Source organism: Anabrus simplex, chromosome 1 (assembly GCF_040414725.1).
Source record: "Anabrus simplex isolate iqAnaSimp1 chromosome 1, ASM4041472v1, whole genome shotgun sequence".
In the NCBI taxonomy this organism is placed as follows: Eukaryota; Metazoa; Arthropoda; class Insecta; order Orthoptera; family Tettigoniidae; genus Anabrus; species Anabrus simplex.
Genome location: NC_090265.1, coordinates 271,458,568 through 271,484,213, shown reverse-complemented (window position 1 = coordinate 271,484,213; position 25,646 = coordinate 271,458,568). Strand labels below are relative to the sequence as shown.

Sequence of the window (25,646 nt, the reverse complement as noted above, 5' to 3'; positions counted from 1 at the left end):
ACTTAAAAAGTCTTCACAACAACTTTCACTAATTCACACGTTTACTTGTAAAATCGCTTGCAGTACTTGACAAGTCTTGAAAAGTCTTCAAAAGTCTTGAAAATGAATTAGAACATGTTATAATCGATCAAAGAATTGCCAAGTGTTCGACAGAATTCATCAATGAAATTCGAGTATTATTGGTGCGCGCTATGCCGCTAGGCATGCTGGGATTGCCGGGACGGGAATCAAGACAACAAACATGGCTTCTTCTTTGACCGAGGGATGTTGCGTGTGTATTAATTGCTAAGTTTATGGCACATCACTGCCTATATTCAGCGGATTTTGTGAAGGACCCCAATGACATGAATAAAATGGCAGCGTACGAGAGATTACAGGAGAAATATCTCAAGAAAGTGGACACCTTTTATGTCTATTACTGTATGGAACCTGCAGTATAATTAAACACTGTCAGCAATGATCTATTTAAGACGATTTTCGATTATTATTGTTATTTTTGTTATTATTGTTTCATGGTTGATCACAGGGGCGCGGCTTCGATTCCCGACAGGATTGGGAATTTTAACCATAATTGGTTAATTTCTCTGGCACGGGGGCTAGTTTTTTGTGACGTCTTCATCATCATGTCATCCTCATCACTACGAGCAGGTCGCCTACGGGGGTCAACTCAACAGACCTGCATCTGGCGAGCTGAACTTGTCCTCGGACACTCCCGGCACTGAAAGCCATACGCCATTTTATTATTATTATTATTATTATTATTATTATTATTATTATTATTATTATTATTATTATTATTATTGAATCCCTAATATGTTTTCATGTAATTAGATATGAATTTCTGTTGCTTGATATCGTTTTTATTTAATTAGTGTAAAATAACATAACCTCTGCATATTATATTATGACAGCAAATACATTGCAAAAATTATGTTGAAGATAACCACATTAATATATCCTCCTTGTAAATTATGATTTATTGCGATTTTTTCTTCTTTTTAAGAATGTATCCCACCGCTAGTCAAAGACCCACAACTGCTGTGTGCCCTTCCTGCATGTTGAAACAAACTGCTATCAGATCGTGCCAAATCTTTTCAAATCTTGTCAAACCTTCAGCAATGTTGAACAATCTTTGACAAGATTTGACAACTTTTCTTGCGAAGTATTGACATCAAAGAAAAAAATGATAGTGTACGACAGGTAGGAAATTCTAACAGACTGGCCACTGAGAAGGACATAAAGTTCTCTTTCAGAAGACGGGTTTAAAAAACTCACAAGATCATTTCAGTAATCCCTCTAATTGACCCTCCAATAATGAACTTTCAGAGACTGGAAAACAATGTTTCCTGAATTCCTCTCCTTCTGAATTCTGGTTATGTTGTTTCAGGATCTCTCCATAAACCGTAACAGTTGTTAGTGGGACGTAGAGCAAATAACATTATTATTCTTGTTTCAGGATCGTATGTGGAGGAATACTCGCTCCAGGAGTCGTTCTAATTGTTACGGCGTGGATATCAACAGAAACTTCGACTTCCATTGGGGAGGTCAGTAGTGTTGCTTCTAACGCATGAAACCTCCAATATTGTATGAAACAAAGGTCATTTTAAGTGAACCCATCCATTCCGTATCATGACAGTTCGTCAATATTTCACTGAATAGTTCATGTTGATATAGGCCTATCTCTTTCTTATATTTTGGAGATTTTAATACCAATCTCTTACTATATCCCAATAAATTAAATCAAAAACGCAGATTGTTCACCGAGACACAACAGCCGATGGGATGCCGCAGGACGAGACATGCAGCAGCGTTAATGAATGAATGAATGAACGAATGAATGAATTAATTAATTTATTTATTTATTTATTCATTCAGTCATTTATTTATTTATTTATTTATTTATTTATTTATTTATTTATTTATTTATTTATTCTGATATTCTGTCCGACCATACATACACCTACATGAAGAATTAAATATACACTAAATTATTTACATTTTATTATCTTAAGGTATCAATTTTTTTAATTAACCTAAGAACTTAGTTATAATCTAATCCTAGGTACCAGGTTTGACAAAGTTTCTTAAAGCGGGGGTGATTTGAAACGCTCCTAATTTCAGCAGGTAGGGAATTCCAAATTGGACTGGCGGCGACTACAAAATGATCTACTGTAGCCAGTTTAGCGGTGATTGGGAATGCTTAGTACTGAGGTGGATGATGATCTGGTAGGAATACTATGTGATTCTAGGGAATGGAATTGTGTGGCAAGATATTTACGTGTGTTAAGGTTCAGTATACGTTGTCACAGAGAAACAGTGTGTAAATTTCGTCGCTCTCTTCAGCGGAGCCATGAAAGTCAATCAAATACAGGAGAAATATGGTTAAACCTTGGTATATATGAAATAAATCAGACACATGCGTTATGAGCCTTTCGGAGCTTGATGGAAAGTGAGGCGTTCAGGCTACTGAATCCCTATACATTTTCGGGGAGGTAAATCTCTGAATTTCTTACAGGAATGTAAGGAATAAAACACTTACTGACATATACTCATTACATTGGTTTGTTGCTAGTGCAAGACGAAATATTGGGCCTATTTTTTTCGAGACGACAGTAAATGCAGAGCTGTACCAAGATGGTCGACGAGATTTAATAATATCCCTCTACGTTTAAGATTCTTTCTCATATACACCAAGTTCAAAACTAATTAAGTAACCAACTCTATTTTGTTGATTGTCATCATGGATCCATAATATGGTTTAACATATCACTCTATTTGAACCCATTTGCCTTTTAACCTAAGGATAATCTTAAGTAGTAGTGTATGAAGTATTTCCATATTTGAAGAAAATAAAAATAAAATCTTTCCGTGATAATGTCCATCGGGAGAGGGATAAAAACCAGCATACAAGTTTTCAGATCAACACTTCTAGTATATTGTATAACTATTGAATTACATTTCCACTGACATAATTAACTGTTATAATATGCAGTAACTAATCAGTCATATAAACTAAGGCCGTCGAAGTGGCATTTTTACACTGCAGTACGGGAGACGCGTGCATAGCATCCTACACGTGTTCGACCTGGCAAGCATCAGTCGCCAGTCTGAATCTCAGACAATTATCATTGCAACACCAAATGTTCTATGTGGAAGTTCTGGTTTCATCTTAATGCTCGTGTGGACAGTCATAACTCTCCCTATTGGTGTGCAGAAAATCCTAATGGTGTTTATAAAGTCCCTGATTATGACAGTAAGATTGGACTTAGGTGTGCTGCTAGTGCAAAACGAATAATTCAGGCCTATTTTATCAAGACGACACCAAATGCAGAGAGGTACCAAGAAGACATTTTGACGCCGTTCTTCCATTAGTTAATGGAGGAAGAAAAATCGCGTGGACGGTTGATTCAGCTCCTACTTACACAACAGAAGATTCCCTTCTTACCATCTCGGAAGTGTTTGCAGACAGAGCGATCAGTGCTGGTCTATTTCCCCCTCGTTCTACAGAACTAACGGTGTGTGGTTTTTACTTGTGCAGTAAACTGAAAGAAAAATGTATCAAACAATTCTCACACATTGGTGGAACTGAAAGAAAACATTACGAATGAAATGGGAAACATTACAGCGGCAGAACTCAGTCTCGTCAGCCTGAATGTGGTTACCAAGTACAGTGTCTGTATAACCCAGGAAGGACGACACTCCCAGCACCTTTTATAAGGCAAGGTTTCATATAAAATTGTATACACACTTAAAAGTAGGGCGGCCGCACGCGACATAAGTTCGGCTGAGGCAGCTGCCATAGCACAGAGTAGAAGCACCGTGCGTTCGGTCTGAGTTTATAAGAGAGACCCTGTACTGTCGCGGCTGACTTTCAAACTTGTGGGAGCTGAACTCCCGCTTATCACGAGAATTTCTCTCCAGCGGGTTGCGTTTCCCAGCGAATTCTACAGTTAAGAGTTTACGTACTTAATAATAACTATTTCATTTTGGATACGTTGCAGAAATATTCTAATACGAAATGCCATGATTTAACTGCACCTTTGAACCGTTAACAAGAATTGTGCTCAAAACTATGCCGTGTAATGATCGAATTTAGTAGTGAACTGCTAGTATCGGCTGTTTCATGACGGAGAATGGTTGTACCTAACGTGTATCACATGACACAATTGTTGTTCTATTGATTGTGCTCACTGCTCTTTACGAAGAAGTGTTTAATAATATATTACTGCTAATTTTCCTGTAGAGGAAGGCGCCAGCAAACATCCCTGCTCGGAAATCTACGCCGGATCTCAGCCGTTCTCTGAAGCTGAAACGAGGGCTCTTCGAGACCTGTCCCTTTCTCTCCAAGGTCGTATCCAGCTCTACCTGTCACTGCACAGTTATGGGAATGTAAGTATTCCTGCTGGCTTCATTTTCTGTCTTTAAATTAGATTAAACAAAGCACGGAGTATACGAAACACATTACAACGAACGAAACTAGCAAATCTCTGTGTTTCAGTGTATCAATGATTAAACCTAGAAGTTGAAATTTTAGCCTTAAAAAATGGGACATGCAATATAGTAACAGTTCTGTTATTGATAAAGTGAGATTTACTTCAGTAGACGAAACTGAGGCATTCGTTCTGAGATATATGAAATATGTACTATAGACTTTAAAGTATTATAGCACTCATGAAAATATTAAACAATGCTGAGGGATGTGATTACCATCAAATGGTAAAGCCATTAAGAGAGTAGATAATTTAATTATTTAAAGAAATTTATAAATCATGTGCTCTCGTCTTTGTTAGAAGAAAATACATCCTCTGAATTTTTGTACTCGATTCTACAGATATTTTTTCGGTTTGACGGCTCATTATAACAATCCGTTTACACTTTCTCACTTCTATTATCCATCTTATACCTCTATACATCCTTCATTCTACAAACAAACAAACAAACAAACAAACAAACAAACAAACACCATATCGCTACTGCCCTGATAGGCACAACCACTGGTCAGCTCGAAGGTCACCAATTTACGAGGTGACACATGGTCAGCGTAACGAATCCTCTCGGCCGTTATTCTCGACGTTCTAGACCGGGTTTGCGATCTCGTCATCAGATAGCTCGTCAATTGTAATCACGTAGACTGAACCAGCCCTCAGATCCAGGTAAAGAGTCCCTGGCCTGGTCGGGAATCGAACCCGTGGCCTGCATGCCCTCCATTGTACTACTATATATAATTTTTCACAGCATATTTAATAATTTTCATATTATAGCCAGGTGGTAAGTGTGCTTTTCGAAAGGGCAATATGGCCAGTAGTGAAGTATACGGAAGTTAGCAACGCTGTACATCGTAGTCGTCAACGAGGGGGCCACGAGTTGAGGTTTTATCCGCAATCCTGCGTGGCGGTCAACAAAAGCTTCACCACCCCGACATGCTGTTGTTTCTAAGAAGAGAACGATACAGCTGAGACGATTGGAAATGTGATACATAGGGAAGTATCGGCCTGTTCTCATGTTCGGCACGCTACCGGGCAGACAGTGTGATGTGGTAAATATGATGGTGGCATCAGATAGTAAATGACAGGGAAAAGCCACAGAGGCTCAAGTAGAAAGCTGCCTACTTGTAAAGCCTGGCATTTTGTATATAGCACATGCAAGGATGTGCGCTGGATGTCCCAGAGGTTCTGTTAGTACCGAATTGTGTATCTAGCACAAGACATATCCATATTCCGTTTTCGTGGTTGTCTCAGGGGATCAATCCGCCTCGGTACTGGCCTTGCCAACTGCCAAGCTATGTCGCAAGAAGTCCTCGGACCTGCGACACTATCTGGTCTCCATGGGGCACCTAGTTTGAATTTCCACTCGCGGAGAATGAGGCCCTAATGGCGGTAGGTCTCCTTCCTCTTGCACTATGGTCTGGTAGACGGGGCAAGATTTTATTAAATTGAATAGTTCTTGGCGTTCCTCCATAAACACAACGGAGAGGTCGCCGTATGTCGTTCCCCATGTGAGGATAGGTAACGGAGTTTTAATTGTAATGGCAGGCACCCTTGCATACTGCCACTTAAATAAAGTTGGGGAGTTTTCATTATGAAGACAGACCTCCTTGCCTACAGCCAGTCGCCGTCGAGTTGGATGGTCGTTACGATGGCAGAAATTCACTCTCAACCTGCCATTTTATATCTTCTCACGATATTGCGGGGTGAAACATAGACTAGGCTATGTTACCTGGAATAATATCTATTAAATGGTGAAAGAAATTTCAACATCGGTCCAGTAGTTTCTGAGATTACACGTTACATACTATCAAACTCGCAGGATATTTTAATATATTAGTACAGATATTATTATGATAAAGAATTGTAGATGTAGTCGAAGAATTGTCCGACTCGTTGGCTGAACGGTCAGCGTACTGGCCTTCGGTTCATAGGGTCCCGGGTTCGATTCCCGGCCGGGTCGGGGATTTTAATCGTCTCTGATTAATTCTTCTAGCCCGGGGACTGGGTGTTTGTGTTTGTCCCAACACTTTCCTCTTCGTGTTCACACAACACACTACACTACCAACCACCACAGAAACACGCAATAGTGCTTACATCCCTTCATATAGGGTTGGCGTCAGGAAGGGCATCCGGCCGTGAAACAGGGCCAAATCCACATGTGCGACACAGTTCGCACCCGCGACCCCACAGGTGTGGGATAAGCGGTAGAAAAAGAAGAAGAAGAAGTCGAAGAATTACACTGAGGTAGTGGTCATAGCAACTTCCTAGTGAAGTCACAGCTCTCGGTAGCAGGCTTCTACATCAAGGTGGCCATGGGCAGACACGTCTGAAGCAGATCTCGAAATCACCTGTAGCCGAACTTATATCACCTTATAGATATCCCATCCTGTTCAATGAAACTAAACAACTAGCCTGTAACTCTTAGAGGAGAAGAATCAGAGGCCATAGAAATTCAAAAATAACCGGATAATAACGATGAAGAAGGTCTAGAATCTAGCACTAAAAGGACAAGGAGAACCCCGCACGACAACAGCGAGCCGTACTTTCACTGCGCATTCTTACCGTCAAGTATAGATACTCCTGCCCTTCTCTCTTAATAATTATATCTAATTAAGTATTCCATCTCTACAAAATAATTTGATCAACATTCAATTCCTTTAAACACCCATTCCAAAACTATATGATTGGGTGAGCCGAAAGGACCGCGACTCCGCCAGGGAAAGCACGTAGTACTGTATTTTTCTGGCTTCTTTTAAGTCGGGTGTTGCGACCTCAAGGACTACTTTGCTGCCGTGTGGCCTCCGGAGAGGCCTGGTGCGGGTCTTTCTAGTTGACACCAAGGGCGACCTGCGCGTCTGAGGTTGTGATGATGGTGGTAATGAGATAGAGGGAGGGTAAAACGGTATCAGCAAATGGCCTTGTTCTGTCTAATAATACCGAGGGTTCTACTGAAGGCTTAAATTCACCTTCAACAGCGTCGTAAGCCCTCATGCCATATGAACACTGTGAAGAAGTTTTGAAATGCAGTCTTTTGACACACAATGTAGTGATTAAAAATTGTCCTACACTGTTGGGGCGTCTCCAAAAGCTATAAAAATGTGTAGTTAGTAGGACATAAAACAATTATTATTATTATTATTATTATTATTATTATTATTATTATTATTATTATTATTAACCTGCTGTCCAACGTTTTGATGATGAATATTTTTTTCGATCAACGGCACTCGAACAGCCTAACTACGGTGACAGACCACATGGACTTGCCACCTGATGGGCTTAATAATTTCGTGCGGCTATCACTAGCCTGCTGCAACCCTTTTCTGGCCATGAAGTCCTTTGTTCCTGCAGTTCTTACGCACCGCGTAAGTGGAGCATTCGTGATGTGTTTTATCTGACCTACTTATCTAGACGGAGTTCTACCCCGATTTCTTCGTCATTCAACGATCCCTTGAATGATCCCGTTTTCCCTATAACATGCACTAAGTATTTGATAAAGAGCTGCCACGTTATTGCACTTATACGTACATTCAGTTTGAGCTGGTTTATTATTGATCAATTGGTTCTCATATTAGTCGACAGGACTCTCGGAATCCGCCTCTAACAGTACACTTTGAAGGCATCAGTGCGCTTCAGGTCTATCTTTCGGAGGTTCCAGCATTCTGATGCATTATACAATACAGAGAACACCGGCGTCTTAACCAAACATATTTGGACGTCGTCAATGATATCGTTGTTTATAATGATCTGTGTCAGCTGCGTTGTCACAGTTTTAGCTACCAGTTCTCCTTTTTATATCTACAGTACAGCCACCCACAGTTGTTATTGACGATCGCAGGTGCATTATGTGATCAACATCCTGCAAGTTGTTCATGTTTCTTGTGGTATTATTTACGATCTGTTTGTCGATGATAATTTAATTTTAATTTTAGTCAAATTACGTTAATGCTGTTTTCAACTCTGTTCAATATACACGGGTTATTCATAAATCAGTGTAACATTTCTGAAATTTATTGTGGAATAAGTACTTTACATATTGGTGTAAATGATATACCAGAAGAGGCATCATCTCCAAGTTTGTTTGATGTACAGTGCCTTACAGGTGTTCTATGTGTGTGCCTTTGGATACACGACAGACATCCAGGCGACAGTCCAACTCAGTTCACACCCGCACCAGCATGTTACGGTCGATCGTTGCTGTCGCTGCTATAATACAATCTCGGAGGTCACTCAAGTTAGCACAGAAAGAAATCACACCGGGTTAGTTCTGGGGAACAGGGAGGCCACTGCAACAATGTGACTTCATTGTCAGCAGTTCGTCCAGTCCAACGTTGTGGTAGTTTTTCGTTCAGGTACGCGTGCGCGAGTCGATGGAAGTGGGGCGGAGCCCCGTCCTGTTGGAAAACGAAGTCGCAACTGTCTGTACACAGTTACGGCATAAGGCGTCCTGATAAATGATGCCAGTCACTGTGGATTCTGGGAAAAAATAGGGCCCGTAAAGCTTGTCCTTTGACAGGGCGCAGAACACGTTGATTTTCGGGAGGTCATGCACATGCTCGATTGTCTCTTGTGGGCATTCTGTCCCCCAAATGCGCACGTTGTAACGGTTCACTTTTCCCGACACGTGAATCGTTGCTTCGTCGCTGAAGACGAATCTGTCACCAAAATCATCATTAGCTGCCTGCACGTCGGTGGCAAAATGTGTGCGAACCTCCTTGTCACCATCTGTGAGCGCCTGCGAGTTGCTGTCTGTACGTTCTCACCTTCAGTGGCTTGCGAAGAACCCGCCACACAGTCGGTTGTGACATTCCCAGCTGCAGACTACCACGAGTTATCGATTTCTGAGGGCTGCGCAGAAACAACTCACGAACACCTGACACAGTGGTGGCTTCTGACGGTCCCAGGCTTCCGAGTCGTTTGGGCGAACACAGACAACCCGTGCGCTCGAACGTTCGATACTACTTTATGATCGTCCTGCGATCTGGCGCGGCCTTGCGAACTCACACAGTAGGCTCTGTTTTCGCGAATTCTATCACACAAAACGTCTTCTCGTTGCCTGTGAATGCCATTATGAACACTTCTACACTACTGCCGCCTTGCGGCCAACGGCGTGCGCTTTATTTGGCAACAATTTGGAGAGTTTCTGTTTCCAAACGTACATGATTCGGACTCGCATGTCTTATACAGCAACATCAAGACATTATCCAAATATGACACCGATTTATGAATAACTCTGTATATATAAAGTTTTCTCTTCCGCAAGAGAAAGTAATGTAGCGTCATCATTATACTGCATCTCAGATTGTTAATTAATTTTCCTCATTTCTTGATGTCGCATTCCATCCATCTATGGTTCTCCTCATTACCTACTTACGTTGTCAAAGGTGACTAAGAGGGGCATCATGGGCTCACAACTTGGGAGTATGGGTTGGTTATTATAGGGCCCTTAGCAGAGTCCTGGTATTACCTCCACTTACTTGTGTCAAGCTCCTCACTTTCATATATCCTGACCGACCTTCCTTGGTCAACTTGATTCTTTTCCTACCCCGATGGTATTATGTTTCAAGGCCTGGGGAGTCTTTCATTTCATGCCTTTCACGGCCTTTGTCTTTCTTTGGCCAATATATTCATTCTTCGAAGTGTCGAACCCTTTCCATCTTTATTTATGATCAGTGTTAGATAGAGGATGGTTGCCTAGTTGTACTTCCTCTTAAAACAATAATCACCACCACCACCACCTACTTACCGTTGATGTTGAAAAGCATAAGATTCAGTACACGGCTTTGTCGTTTGTCTTTTCTTTCTTTCTAAGCTATGCATTCGCTTGTTCCTTGGACCTTATTGTCAGGGAAAATTCGACCATTTTCATTAACAAAACTTGAAAAAATACGATCTATAAAATGACCAAAAAGTTGAACGAATCGAGCACAACTAGTAATAACTTTCAGGGACTACCCCTTGACAACCTCTACAGCATATCAAACTCTCATACCCTTTCCTACAAGAAGATTCTAATGTAATGCACCCTTGAGGGCCAAAAAATAAATTATATCTCGAACATCACAAGTTGATCAGAGTGAATGTCCAGAAAGTGATTCAATAACAAATAATAAAGGCTCAAGCTGTCACCGATAGTTCTGCTTACACGTTTAAGGTATTCTTCCTTGCTTTTCCCTTATCCTTAATTGCATATTAATATGTTGTGGTTTGTACAGTATCCTTGAAGCCTGCTGTGTTGTATCATTTCAGTTCATACTCTATCCGTGGGGATTTACCGTCGACTTGGCTGACGATGCAGACATCTTGGTAAGTCGCTGTGTTTATTGCAATAAGTAAATAAGAGAGTCAGTGACACGCCTTGATAGCTATGATAGGATGTCATGAAAATTCGTCATTGAATTGAATAAGTATCTGGTGGTGTGCGATTTATTTTGACAGCAAGAACCCCATCACCTGCAGAATAGAATGTAGTTATTCGGAAAGAAAAAATGTCCCTATATCAACTCCTGATCATACTGTAGCTTTATAGTTATTAACTATATAACATGTCCTCAGTGACACAATACCTATTCTACTTAATGGTCTGAGAGTTTCATCTCACATTTGAGAGATTTTAGAATGTGTCGCGTAAAGTTTTCAGCAATTCCGAAAAATATTCCGTCAATAATATTGTATCAATAACTCAGAAATCGAATGCAATATAATTCTGAATTCTGCACCGATCATAATCTGTGTTTGTTGTGTTTGAGTCATCAGTCCATAGACTGGTTTGATGCAGCTCTCCATGCCACCCTATCCTGTGCTAACCTTTTCATTTCTACGTAACTATTGCATCCTACATCTGCTCTAATCTGTTTGTCATATTCATACCTTGGTCTACCCCTACCGTTCTTGCCACCTACACTTCCTTCAAAAACCAACTGAAAAAGTCCTGGGTGTCTTAAGATGTGTCCTATCATTCTATCTCTTCTTCTCGTCAAATTTAGCCAAATCGATCTCCTCTCACCAATTCGATTCAGTATCTCTTCATTCGTGATTCGATCTATCCATCTCACCTTCAGCATTCTTCTGTAACACCACATTTCAAAAGCTTCTATTCTCTTTCTTTCTGAGCTAGTTATCGTCCATGTTTCACTTCCATACAATGCCACGCTCCACACAAAAGTCTTCAAAAACATCTTTCTAATTCCGATATCAATGTTTGAAGTGAGCAAATTCCTTTTCTTAAGAAAGCTCTTCCTTGCTTGTGCTAGTCTGCATTTTATGTCCTCCTTACTTCTGCCATCGTTGGTTATTTTACTACCCAAGTAACAATATTCATCTACTTCCTTTAAGACTTCGTTTCCTAATCTAATATTTCCTACATCACCTGCCTTCGTTCGACTGCACTCCATTACTTTTGTTTTGGACTTATTTATTTTCATCTTGTACTCCTTACCTAAGACTTCATCCATACCATTCAGCAACTTCTCGAGATCTTCAGCAGTCTCAGATAAAATAACAATATCATCCGCAAATCTCAAGGTTTTGATTTCCTCTCCTTGGACTGTGATTCCCTTTCCAAATTTCTCTTTGATTTCATTTACTGCCTGTTCTATGTAAACATTGAAAAGGAGAGGGGACAAACTGCAGCCTTGCCTCACTCCTTTCTGGATTGCTGCTTCTTTTTCAAAGCCCTCGATTCTTATCACTGCAGACTGATTTGTATACAGGTTGTAGATAATTCTTCGTTCTCGGTATCTGATCCCTATCATCTTCAGAATCATAAATAGCCTGGTCCAATCAACATTATCGAATGCCTTTTCTAGATCTACGAATGCCATGTACGTGGGCTTGTCCTTCTTGATTCGATCCTCTAATATCAGACGTAAAGTCAGGATTGCTTCACGTGTTCCTACATTTCTTCTGAAGCCAAATTGATCTTCCCCCAACTCAGCTTCAACTTGTTTTTCCATTCTTCTGTAAATAATACGTGTTAAAATTTTGCAGGCATGAGATACTAAACTAATAGTGCGGTAGTTTTCACACCTGTCAGCGCCGGCTTTCTTGGGAATAGGTATAACAACATTCTGCCGAAAATCGGATGGGACTTCTCCTGTCTCATACATCTTGCACATTAAATGAAATAACCTTACCATGCTGGTTTCTCCTAAGGCAGTCAGTAATTCAGAGGGAATATCATCAATTCCAGGTGCCTTGTTCCTATTTAGGTCACTCACAGCTCTGTCAAACTCTGACCTCAAAATTCGGTCTCCCATTTCATCAGCATCAACAGCCCCTTCATGTTCCAGAACGAAATTATCTACATCGTTACCTTGATACAACTGTTGGATATGCTCCTGCCATCTTTCTGCTTTGTCTTCTTTCCCTAGAAGTGGCTTTCCATCTGAGCTCTTAATATTCATTCACCTAGATTTCCTTTCTCCAAAGGTTTCCTTGATTTTCCTGTATGCAGCATCTACCTTTCCCAGGACCATACAGCCTTCGACATCCTTGCACTTCTCCTTCAGCTATTCTTCCTTAGCTACCTTACACTTTCTATCCACTTCATTCTTTAATCGCCTGTATTCTTTTCTGCCCTCTTCATTTCTAGCATTCTTGTATTTTCGTCGTTCATCAATCAGCTCTAGTATCTCCTGAGTTATCCACTGATTCTTAGTTGATCTTTTCTTCCTTCCTAACATTTCTTCAGCAGCCCTACTGACTTCATTTTTCATGACTCTCCACTCTTCCTCTACTGTGTTTCCTTCGGCCTTTTCATTTAGTCCTTGTGCAACATGTTCCTTGAAACAATCCATCACACTCTTTTCTTTCAACTTGTCTAGACCCCATCTTTTTGCATTCTTTCCTTTCTTCAATTTCTTCAACTTCAGATGGCATTTCATGACCAACAAGTTGTGGTCAGAGTCCACGTCTGCTCCTGGGAAAGTTTTGCAATCCAACACCTGGTTTCTGAATCTCTGCCTAATCATAATGAAGTCTATTTGATACCTTCCAGTGTCTCCAGGTCTCGTCCACGTATACAGCCGTCGTTTGTGGTGTCTGAACCAAGTATTGGCGAGGACTAAATTATGGTCAGTGCAGAATTCAACCAGCCGACTTCCTCTTTCGTTCCTTTGTCCCAATCCAAATTCTCCTACTGTGCTACCTTCTCTTCCTTGGCCTACCACTGCGTTCCAGTCTCCCATCACAATTAGATTCTCGTCACCTTTGACATATTGTATTAAATCTTCTATCTCCTCATATATTCTTTCAATTTCTTCATCATCCGCTGAACTAGTAGGCATATAGACCTGCACTATTGTGGTGGGCATTGGTTTGGTGTCTATCTTGGCGACAATAATTCTTTCACTATGCTGGTCGTAGTAGCTTATCCGCTCCCCTATTTTCTTATTCATTATTAAACCAACTCCTGCATTACCCCTGTTTGATTTCGTGTTGATAATTCGGTAGTCGCCTGACCAAAAATCCTGTTCTTCCTGCCAACGTACTTCACTTATACCAACTACATCTAACTTTAGCATATCCATCTCCCTTTTCAGATTCTCTAACCTACCACAACGATTCAAACTTCTAACATTCCACGCTCCGACTCGCAGAATGTCAGTATCCATCTTCCTGATGATCGCCCCCTCTCGTGTAGTCCCCACCCGGAGATCCGAACGGGGGACTAGTTTACCTCCGGAATATTTTACCCGGGAGGAAGCCATCATCAGTACATCATTCATACAGAGAGAGCTGCATGTCCTCGGGAGGTGGTTACGGCTGTAGTTTCCCGTTGCTTTCAGCCGTGTAGCAGTATCAACACAGCTAAGCCATGTTGAGTATTATTACAAGGCCGTATCAGTCAATCATCTAGACTGCCGCCCTTGCAACTACCGAAAGGCTGCTACCCCCCTTTCGATGAACCATTCGTTCGTCTGGTCTCTCAACAGATACTCATCCGATATGGTTGCACCTGCGGCTCGGCTATCTGCATCATTGGGACACGCAAGCCTCCCCACCGCGGCAAGGTCACATGGTTCGTAGAGGAGGGATAATCTAGTCCTCGCTAATTCCTGGTTCAGACACCAGAAACGACGGCTATGTGGACGAGACCTGGAGACACTGGAAGGTATCAAATAGTCTTCATTATGATAAGACACAGGTTCAGAAGCCAGGTGTTGGATTGCAAGACTTTCCCAGGAGCCGACATGGACTCTGACCACAATTCGTTGAACATGAAATGCATTCTGAAGTTGAAGAAATTGAAGAAAGGAAGGAATGCAAGGAGATGGAATCTAGACAAGTTGAAAGACATGAAGTTGATGGACTGTTTTAAAGAACATGTTACACAATGACTAAGTGGAATGGCTGAAGGAAACACAACAGAAGAAGAATGGTCAGTCGTGAAAAATGAGGTTTCTAGCGCTGCTGAAGAAATGGAAGGAAGAAAGGAGAGATCAACTAAGAATCAATCTATAACTCAAGGGATACTAAACCTGAATGACGATCGACTAATGTATAAGAATGCAAAAAATGAGAAGGGAAGAAAAGAATGCAGATGATTCAAGAATGAATCAGATAGAATGAGCAAGACAGCTAAAGAAGAATGGATGAAAGATAAGTGCAAGGATGTTGAAGGTTGTATGGTTGTAGGGAAGGTAGGTGCTGCATACAGGAAAATCAAGGAAATCTTTATGAAAAGGAAAATTAGAAGTATGAATACTACGAATTGAGGTGGAAAACCACTTCTAGGGAAGGAAGACGAGGCAGAAAGGTGTCAGGAATATATCCAACAGTTGTATCAAGCTAAAGAAGTAGATGACATGGTTCTGAATAAGAAGAGGTTGTTGATGCTGATGAAATGGGAGACCCAATTTTGAGGTCCGAATTCGATAGAGCTTTGAGGGAACTGAATAGGAACAAGGCACCTGGAATTGATGATATTCCCTCTAAATTACTGACTGCCTTAGGAGAAACCGGAATTTACTGTCTAACATCCATGATGCAGGAGAAGGGCCATCCGATTTTAGGTAGAGTGTTGTTATAGCGATTCCCAAGAAAGCCCGTGTTGACAAGTGTGAAAACTACCACACCATTAGTTTAGTATCTCATGCCTGAAAAAAATTAACACGCAATATTTACAGAAGAATGGGAAGACAAGTTGAGACTGACATAGGAAGGATCACTTTGGCTTCAGAATAAATGCTTGAACATGTTAAGCAATCCTGAATTTACTTCTAATCTTAGAGGACTGAATTAAGAAGGACAAGCCTACGTACAAAACATCCGTAGATCAAAATAAGATATTCGACAGTGTTGATTGGACCAAGCTATTTTAGATTCTGAAGGTGATCGCTATCAGATACCGAGAAAGAAGAATGATCTACAATCTGTACAAATATAATTCTGTAGTGATATGAATCGAGAATTTCAGAAAAAGGAACAACAATCCTGAAATGGGAGAGGCAAGGTTGCAGTTTTCCTCTCCCCTTTTTCAATGATAATATAGAACAGTCGGCGAAGGACATCAAAGAGGAATTTGAAAGGGAACCACAATCTAAGGAGAAGAAATACAACACCCTGAGATTTGCCGATGATGTTGATGTTTTATCTGAATCTGCAGAAGATCTGAAGAAATTGATGAATGGTATGGACGGAGTCTTGGGGAATGAATACAAGATGAAAATAAATAAGTCCAAAACGAAAGTAAAAGAGCGCAGTTGAAGAAGTCATTTGATGCAGGAAATATTGGTCTTAACGGAAGTACATGGATATTGTTACTTGGGTAGTAAAATACGGCAGAAGTAAGGAATTAGAAAGGTGTTTTTGAAGACGTTCGTCTAGAGCTTGGCAGTGTGCGGAAGTGAAACATGGACGATAACTAGCTCAGAAAGATAATATAATTTTGTTAAATGTGGTATTACAAATGAATGCTGAAGGCGAGATGGATAGATCGAATCATAAATTAAGAGATACGGAATCGAATTGTTGAGAGGAGATTGATTTGGCTAAACGTGACGATAAGAAGAGATAGAATGTTAGGACACACCTTAAGACTCCCAGGACTTGTTCAGTTTTTTTGGGGGGAAATGTAGATGGTGAGAACGGTAGGGGTAAACCAAGGTAAGAATAATAAAAGCAAATTGAAACAGATGTACGTTGTAGTAGTTACGTTGACATTCGAAGATCAGCACAGGATAGGGTGGCACGAAGAGCTTCATCACCAGTCTATGGACTGATAACTCAAATAACAAAAACACTGTAAAGAGCTGTTGGGGAATCTGCCTCCTGGGCGACGGCACTAAAATCACATCAGTGGTGATTGATTGATTGATTGATTGATTGATTGATTGATTGATTGATTGATTGATTGATTGATTGATTGATTGATTGATTGATTGATTGATTGATTGATTGATTGATTGATTGATTGATTGATTGATTGATTGATTGATTGAAACTGTAACTGTTCCGTGCACTAATATTCCTGATGAACTGTCCTGCTCTACACTCTGCCCTTCCCTATTTAATATGAGGTGTGGAACGGGGTCCACTCAGCCTCGGGAGGTCAAGTGAGTAGAGGGAGTTCGATTCCCGCCTCAGCAATCCTCGAAGTGGTTTTCCGTTGTTTCCCACTTCTTCTTCTCCTGGTAAATGTCGAGATCGTACCTAACATAAGCCCACGGCCGCCTCCTTCCATCTTCCAATCTTCCCACCCCCACAAGCCCCCTGTTTGGCATAGCTGGTGAGGCCTCCTGGGCGTCCTCCTCAGTTGTATCCCCGACCAAATGTCTCACTTCCCTTGAGGTGCTAGAGGTGCGATCCTTCGCTGAGTCGGAGGGAATAACCAACCCTGGAGGGTAAACTGATCAAATGATGATTATGAGGATGATAGTGATAATTACTCTGTAAGTAATGGTCTATTGTAGTAACTATTTATTTATATTGTAGAACTAGCGAATGTACCCGTGCTTCGCTACGGTATTCTACATTGTATTCGAATATCGAAGTAAATAGTGTACATGCAGTAAATAAGATAGTTTTAAAATTGCATGTCTCTTAGCGTTATCCGAGAAAGAGCATGGGGAGGTCCCCGTACGTTTCCAATGTAAAGTGTTTGTTACGGATTTGTGATATAACGGCAGGCTCACTTGCCTACTGGCATTCACAATCAGGTTGGGAAGTTTACATTATAATTGCAGGCCCCATTGCCTACTATGCGGACAGAATCGATTTGGGGAGTTTTCGTTAAAATGGCAGCCCCCCTTTCCTACCTCCAGACAGATTACAGTTTTTATTATAATGGCAGGCAATTACCCAACTATCACTCGAAATTGAGTTGTGCAGTTATCATTATAATGACAGGCCCCTTTTCCTACTGCCAGCCAGCGTACTGCCAGTCACACCAAGTTGGTGAGTTTCCATCAAAATAGCAGGCCACTATGCCTAATGCCAGTCACATTTTAGATGAGTACATTTCTTTATAATGGCGGGCACCCTTGCCTACTGCCAAACACAATCGGGTAGGGGAGTTTTAAACAAAACTGCATGCTCACTTACCTTCTGCAAGTCAAATCGAGAAGGGAACTATTCATTACAATTGTAGGCCTTCCTTACTAATGACAGTTACACAGGAGTTGGAGAAGGAACCCTTTCCTACTGCCAGTCAAAGTCGGTGTGGGGAGTACTGATTACAATAGCAGACCGACCCTTTCTCGATCGCTAAATCGACATCAGTGAATATATATAGATCGACATACGAAAGTATATGCGTGTTTACAATATTGAAGACCTTCATTTACAGATTAACTGCTACTAAACGTACGTCATATCGACAAAGGATTATACCATAAGACACGCCGGATTTAGTGGCCTAAATGGCTGGTCCAATGATATGTCATCTATTCTTGGGTCAGATTTAGAAACGTGGAACAGGGTAAAGGTTTTGTAAGATCATCTCACATTACATTACTTTTCGGATAATAATGTGACAGCTACATACGTAGCATTTGGCTCACATATGGCTACTGAGTGGGCCAATTTTCGTGAAGAGTTTGATGATTCTGTATTTCATATAAGTAATTGAAAGTATGAATAATGCATGTGAAAATTCCAAATTGACTTAACATCGATTAATAGAGAAAAATCAAACGTAAAAGGGATACAGATACGGCATAAAGTCATAAGACCAAGGTTGTAGATCATTCCAAATTGAACGGAGATTGTGCAATCCGTTACGTGATAGGAATTTCCGAAGGTCTGCACCATCATTAAAATTGCCTGCATATTTCGATATTCTTCGGGGATAAAAAATGAAAAATTTAATGATATAGGATTTTTCATTCGTTACGGGCTAAAACGTATAATTTTGTCAAATTTCAATTATCTTCTTATTCTTCTGGCAGATTATGCCACAATGTGGATTTTGGGCGAGGCGGGTAAAAATTAGGACTTTCAGGAAATCAAAAATTATGGAGATTGTTATTATTACCCCTTAAACGGAAAGCTGTACGAAAATTTCGCCAAAATAGTCAGTGTAGAGGTACACAGTCGTTACGATTTGATTTATATAGATAAGGAATCTGCTCCATGTAAAACACCTTTTGGGCTATGTCCGCTGGACTTAACCTGCAAAAGTGACCATTCATGATATCTCCCTTATTAATCCTCCTGACGAAAAAATGCACATGAAAAAAAAGGTTTAGAGGTGGAATTCCATCAGGTTTGGTCGATTTCCAGTCAGGTTGGTCTTGTTCTGTATATATTGTGGAAGAGTAAAATCACCATTTCGGTTCCTTATAAACCGCCAGTCCATTCCGGAACATGAAATGTTATTTACGTTTAAAACCTACCTTTGGACAGGTGGATGCTAAATATAAATTTTGTTTCGAATGTCTTCAGTAGTTTTCAAGTTGTAAGGAATACGCTTTACACGCACCCGCTCGTGAGTTAAGTCCGATGGGACTTGTACAGAAAAACGGTCCTTTAATGATATCTCCCTTATTGATCCTCGTATCGAAATGATGCACATGAGAAAAAAAGGTTTAGACATTAATTTCTACCAAGGTAGGTAGACTTCCATAAACTTTTGTTGTGTATATTTTTTGGAAGTGCAAAATCACTGTTTCGGTTTCGTATAAACCCCCAGTTAGTTCAGGGATTTAGAAACAATATTTGCCCTGAAACCTATCAAGGACAGGTGTATTCTAAATACGAATCTTGGTGGAAATGCATCCAGTAGTTTCTAGCATTCACGTACATACGGCGTAATTAAGGAAGAAAATAATACAGTTAAGAATGTTGAAACTAATAGAAAATGGATTATAACTGAGGACAGCCGGATAACGACAAATAAATAAATGCCGTGAGTTATGGATATAATAAAGCGCTAACAGAGGAGAAATTTAGGTTCAGTGATTCTTAGGTAAACAAATATGAAGATGACTAATGGTGTTATTACTTAATCTATTCGAGGGCGGTTATAACCTCCAACGATATTCCGCCAATATCCCGCAGATGAGCCGATTGATGCCTCTCTTGCCATCTACCCAAGGAACAACCACGAATTTAAAAGCATGATGAGGAAAATGGCAATACGTTACTTCCCTACTGGCATGCAGTCAGAGACGTTGCCATGGTAACCTGTAGGTTCGTTGTCGGTCTGTCGGTCACTAAATGCAGAGCATGATACCAGCAGAAAATTGTAAATTTCTCCGTCATGTGAAGAGTAAGGTAAATTATGAACATAACGAAAGTTGTTTATAATGAAGAGACGTTTCACGTACGGTAAACGAAGTTTACAGAAAATCAATAGTATAAGAGAAAATAGAGGAAAACCACTGTGGTTTTCCTATAAACACCCCGTCTATTCAAAGATTTTAAAATTATATGCATATCGGAACCTTTCCTGGGATGAGTATACTCTAAATATGAAGTTTGGCTGAGATCTATCCAGCCGTTTCGACGTGATGGTGGGAAAACCACTCTGGTTTTCCTATAAACCCCCCGTCTATTCAAGGATTTTAAAATGATATGCATATCTAAACCTTCCCCGGGATTAGTATACTCTAAATACAATGTTTGGTTGAGATCCATCCAGCCGTTTCGACGTGATGGTGGAAAAACCATTCTGATTTTCCTATAAACCCCCCATATATTCAAATATTTTAAAATGATATGCATATGGAAAACTTCCCCGCGATGAGTATCCTCTAAATATGAAGTTTGGTTGAGATCTATCCAGCCGTTTCGACGTGATGGTGGAAAAACCATTCTGGTTTTCCTATAAACCCCCTGTCTATTCAAGGATTTTAAAATGATATGCATATCAAAACCTTCTCCGGGATGAGTATACCCTAAATATGAAGTTTGGTTGAGATCTATCCAGCCGTTTCGACGTGATGGTGGAACAGACAAACAGACAGACAAACAGAAACAATTTTATTTATATAGATAGATTTTTACACTCGTTCTTCACCCCCTTTCCATCCCCGCCCAAAGGAGTCCTACGAGTGCCTTACACAACAGTATATTTTTTTCCCAGATATTAAGTCTTATTTGTACCTATTTTGGTTGACAGCTATGCCCAAACGTACATGCATAATCTCACTGCTCTAGAATCCTGGAGCTGACGTTGCCATGGTTACGGCAGTTCATTTCTTTATCCGATTCCTAGAGCAGGGGTAGTGTGGTGCCAATATCTCCGTAACGGTTGGTTTTAGGGCCTTAAAACATGGTTTTCGGGCCCGTAGGGCTTACCGAGTTTTGTTCTTTGCGTCAAGAGGATTAAATTGAGCTTTGTCTCGTCCTTATACGACAAATTCGATATTTTGCCTATAATAGTATAAGAGAAAATGGAGGAAAACCGTTTTTCCTATAAAACCCCCGTCTTTTCAAAGATTTTAAAATGATATGCATATCGAAACCTTCCCCGGGGTCAGTATACTCTAAATATGAAGTTTGGTTGAGATCTATCCAGCCGTTTCGACGTGATGGTGGAACAGACAAACAGACAGACAAACAGACAAACAGAAACAATTTTATTTATATAGAAGATGGATAATTAGTCTTGAGCAATAAAGACATATCTGAGATCCTAGCAAGCTATTTTGATGAACTGTTGAAGTGCGATGAACCCGGGCGTAAATTACCAAAAATTTTTCCAGAACAAAGAATTAAAGATTCAGTCCCACCAAACAAAGATGAAATTCGGAAGATAAGTCATTGAACTGAAGAACAACAAAGCTGCAGCGGATTATTCAATAACAGCGGAGATACTGAAACGTGGTGGAGAAATAACCATCCATGAATTGGTAAAGATTTGGGAGACTGAAAAGTTCCCCGATGAGTGGAAAATGGTACTGATGAACCCATTGCAAAAATATTTTTAAAAAGTTAAAAAAATGTGTAAGCAGATGTCAACAATTATCGTGGCATCTCCATTTTACCCATAGCATATAAGTACTCTCAAAAGCCCTTCAGGCCAGACTAGCGGAATCAATAGATCACCAACTTGGTGAATACAAAGGTGGTTTCAGAAAAGGTAGATCATGATTGAGCAGATATGGAGTTTGGAGAAAGTCATGGTAAATTACACCTCAAACGGTCTGGTAGTCACTTTGTAGATTTCCAGAAAGCGTACGATTCAGTCAACCGCGAAGTGTTAATTGACATCTTGTGTGAATTTGGAGGGGATGACAAAACGACAGAATTTATCAAGCGGACGCTTACTCTCACCCGCTCTAAATTTAAATTCATGCGTGAATTTTCCAAGGAGTTTAAAATTAAAACAGGGGTAAGGCAGGGCGATGGACTATCACCGACTCTCTTTAATTGCGTGTTGAAGGTTGTCCGTGAATGGGAAAAAGAACTTAACAAGAAAGGTTTACTGAACCAAGTATACGTTGGAGGTTCAAAGAACAGATAGATCTCTTGAAACAACAACCTGAACAGGCTTGACTTAGGATCTCCTTTGAAAAAACAAAGTAATTGAATATTGTCCCACAGCTCCCCAACAGCTATATTCAAGGTATGGTGAGACTAAAAGAGTTAACAGCTTCAAATATCTCGGTGATATTGTGAAGATGGGATCTAATGAAAGGGAATCTAACAACAGTAGGCAAGATAGGATGCCGCAGCGTTCCGCAGAACACACGACCTCTACAAGGAAAGACAATTTCAATGGAAGCTAAACTCAGACATTACAACGCGGTGATTAAATCCGATGTACCTATGGAAGTGAATCCCCCCGAGTTACTTGGGAAGGCTGGTCTGAGAGAAGCTGAGAAGTTTGAGAGGAAGATCTTTTGGAAGATAATGAGCCCAAAGATCGTGACTAGACAGTATAGGTTGCGTGGCCGAGAGGAACTATATCAGAAAACCGAACAACTGATGGAATCCATCAAGAAGCGACGACTCAAGATCTATGGCTACCTATTTAGAATGGGTTGACAATGACATGTTTACCATACTTGATAGCAGACCTAACACATGTGATAAATAGTTCAGGGAGATCAGGAAGAAAACTTGGACTAAACCGTTAAGATATTGTTGACAGAACCAAGAAGTACCGACACCAGATAAGTAACTTCAAGGGCTTTCGTGACGAAGAACAGCAGAACAGCGGATGGACAGCAGAAAGGAGACAGGCTGGCAGAGAAAGAATGCAACGATACTGGGAAGCAAAGACAGCTTCTAAACATGTGTAATTGTTGCTTATTGTGCTATCTAATGGCCGTAAACGCCTACAAATAATAATAATAATAATAATAATAATAATAATAATAATAATAATAATAATAATAATAATAATAATAATAATAATAATAACAATAATAATAATAATAATAATAATAATTGCATTCTGATATATGGAAGAAAGCACATTCCGAAAAGATAAACACTTGATGGGCCCGCAAGAAGACAAACAGTTGAGATCTCACGGTCCTTAGTGCCCATAACGATGAATAATAATAATGATAATAATATGATTATTAATAAGAATAATAATAATAATTTAGTTACCTACCAACCTTATCTTCTTTTTTGTTACTAAAGAAGAAGAAAGCCAAAGTTTGTGTTGTTTATTTTTTCAGGATTCCCTCGCTCGTACAGCCGACGCCGCCCAGGTGAAAGCTGGAGGGCAACCTTACAGAGTGGGCCCCTCAGCACGCGTACTGTGTAAGTAGTGGTCTATTGTAGTAACTATTCATTTCTGTTGGAGCATTAATTTTCTTATCACTAGCGAAGAGCCTCAGATCTTCCACACTGTGACTTTGTCTAGAATGCGGGAGATTAAGTCTACCATGCTATGTTAAATTCTCCATAAGCAACTGTAAATTACCGAGGCGAGTGGATGCACGGGTTTGGTCACGTAGCTGTGACACTGCATTGTGAGATAGTTTGAACCCAACTGTAGGCATCCCTAAAGATGATTTTCCGTGGTTATCCATTTCCACCGAGGCAAATGCTAGAGTTGTACCATAATAAAGGATACTGCCGCTGCCTTTCCAGTCCTACCCTACCTCGCCATAAGCCATGCCTAAATCGGTGCACTTTAAACCAAGAGCATACATCGTTTAGGCGGCCTTTTATATCTAGTAAAAAGGTCAGTACCTGTACCCATGACGGGTCCTTTTGAAGGGACACAACCTCACGTTTCATTTCTAAGATTTGTACTATTTTTTCCGAAAGTAAATAAAGCTTCTTTAGTGCTTTGCGGCAAGACAACGAGTGAACCAAGCAAATTCACCACTCTCTGAATGGAATGAACCTCACAGTGTAGCAAGCAATCTTAATCACGTAGCAGCCGGGCTGAGTGGCTCAGACGGTCGAGGTGCTGGCCTTCTGACCCCAACTTGGTAGGTTAGATCCTGGCTCAGGCCGATCACTATCGATTTCGTCCACTTGATTTGAGTCACACGTTTCGCATAACACTCGTGCTTTAAAATGTTCTTCAGAAATGAACTTTCTACAGGTTTCACACTACAAATTTTCTTTCCCGTGTTTTTTTTCCTGGACAGTACTTACATTTCCTTTTCTTTACAAATTGAGTACAGTATAGTATAGAATATAGAATACTCCCGTCTCCCAGTTCCGAATCGCCTGAAGCTGGGGAGAGAGCATTCGTTTATTGCAATTCATTAAATTCGATACATGCCTTACATTTCCCTCTCACAATTATTACCGTCTATTAATATACTACGAGGGCAGATCAGAAAATAAGTTGCACTTCCCAGTTATGGCCATTTATTACACCACATATACAACAGCAACACGACTATAACGACATACACTGGAACGTCAATTTTCCACATAGTTTCCAAGAGACTCCAAACATTTCTGCGAACGCACAACCAACTTGTCGATGCCGGATGCATAGAAATTTCCTCCGCGTTCTGCAACCACTCGGAGACAGCGACCTTCACCTCCTCATCGGTCTGGAAACATCGACAACCGAGCTCCGTTTTAATCTTACCAAACAGATGAAAGTCACATGACGCTACGTCGGGACTGTGTGCGCTCAATTTCCCCCGGTGCTTCTCTTTAATCGCTTTACGCAACCGGTGCAACGTTTGACAATACGACGCTGCATTGATCGTCATTCCTTTCGGCATGAATTCCACGTGCAGCAAACCCTCCATGTCAAAGAACACTGTCGCCATAACCTTACCGGCTGAAGGTTGAACCTTGGTCTTCTTTCGTTGTGGTGATGAGGGGTGCACCCATTCCATTGATGTTCGCTTCGTTTCGAGAGTGAAGTGGTCGACCCACGTTTCGTCACCTGTGAAGATTCGCCGCAGAAACCCGTTGCCGTCTGCGGCATAGCGTTGCAAAAATGCCAGGGAGGATTGGAAACGTTGTTCCTTGCGCTCATCGGTGAGAAGACGTGGGACCCATCTTTGACACAGCTTACGATATCCAAGGTCCTCGTGAACAATGGCGAACACACTGTCATACGAAATGTTCAGCTGCGTCGCGATTTCTCTCAGTTTAATGCGCCGGTTCTGTCTAATGATCGCATTCACACTGTTGACCTTTGCACGGGTCCTGGACGTTGCGGGCCTGCCTTCGCGATGGTTGTCCGTGATATCCGTGCGTCCGGCTTCGAATTTCTGACACCATTTTACGATACCTTGCCGAGAAATGGCCCGCTCCCCATACACAACACTAATT

General features: G+C 40.8%; 1 protein-coding gene across 1 annotated transcript in view; it reads left to right on the top strand.

Moving 5' to 3' along the window:
* LOC136863526 (carboxypeptidase B1) overlaps positions 1-25,646 on the top strand; it is a 144,667-nt gene that overhangs the window by 49,916 nt on the left and 69,105 nt on the right. Inside the window, exons 5-8 of the mRNA XM_068226003.1 lie at positions 1,457-1,544; positions 4,244-4,389; positions 10,737-10,793; positions 23,567-23,651. Of these exons, the coding sequence (XP_068082104.1) occupies positions 1,457-1,544; positions 4,244-4,389; positions 10,737-10,793; positions 23,567-23,651 (376 nt within the window). The remainder of the gene's footprint in view (positions 1-1,456; positions 1,545-4,243; positions 4,390-10,736; positions 10,794-23,566; positions 23,652-25,646) is intronic.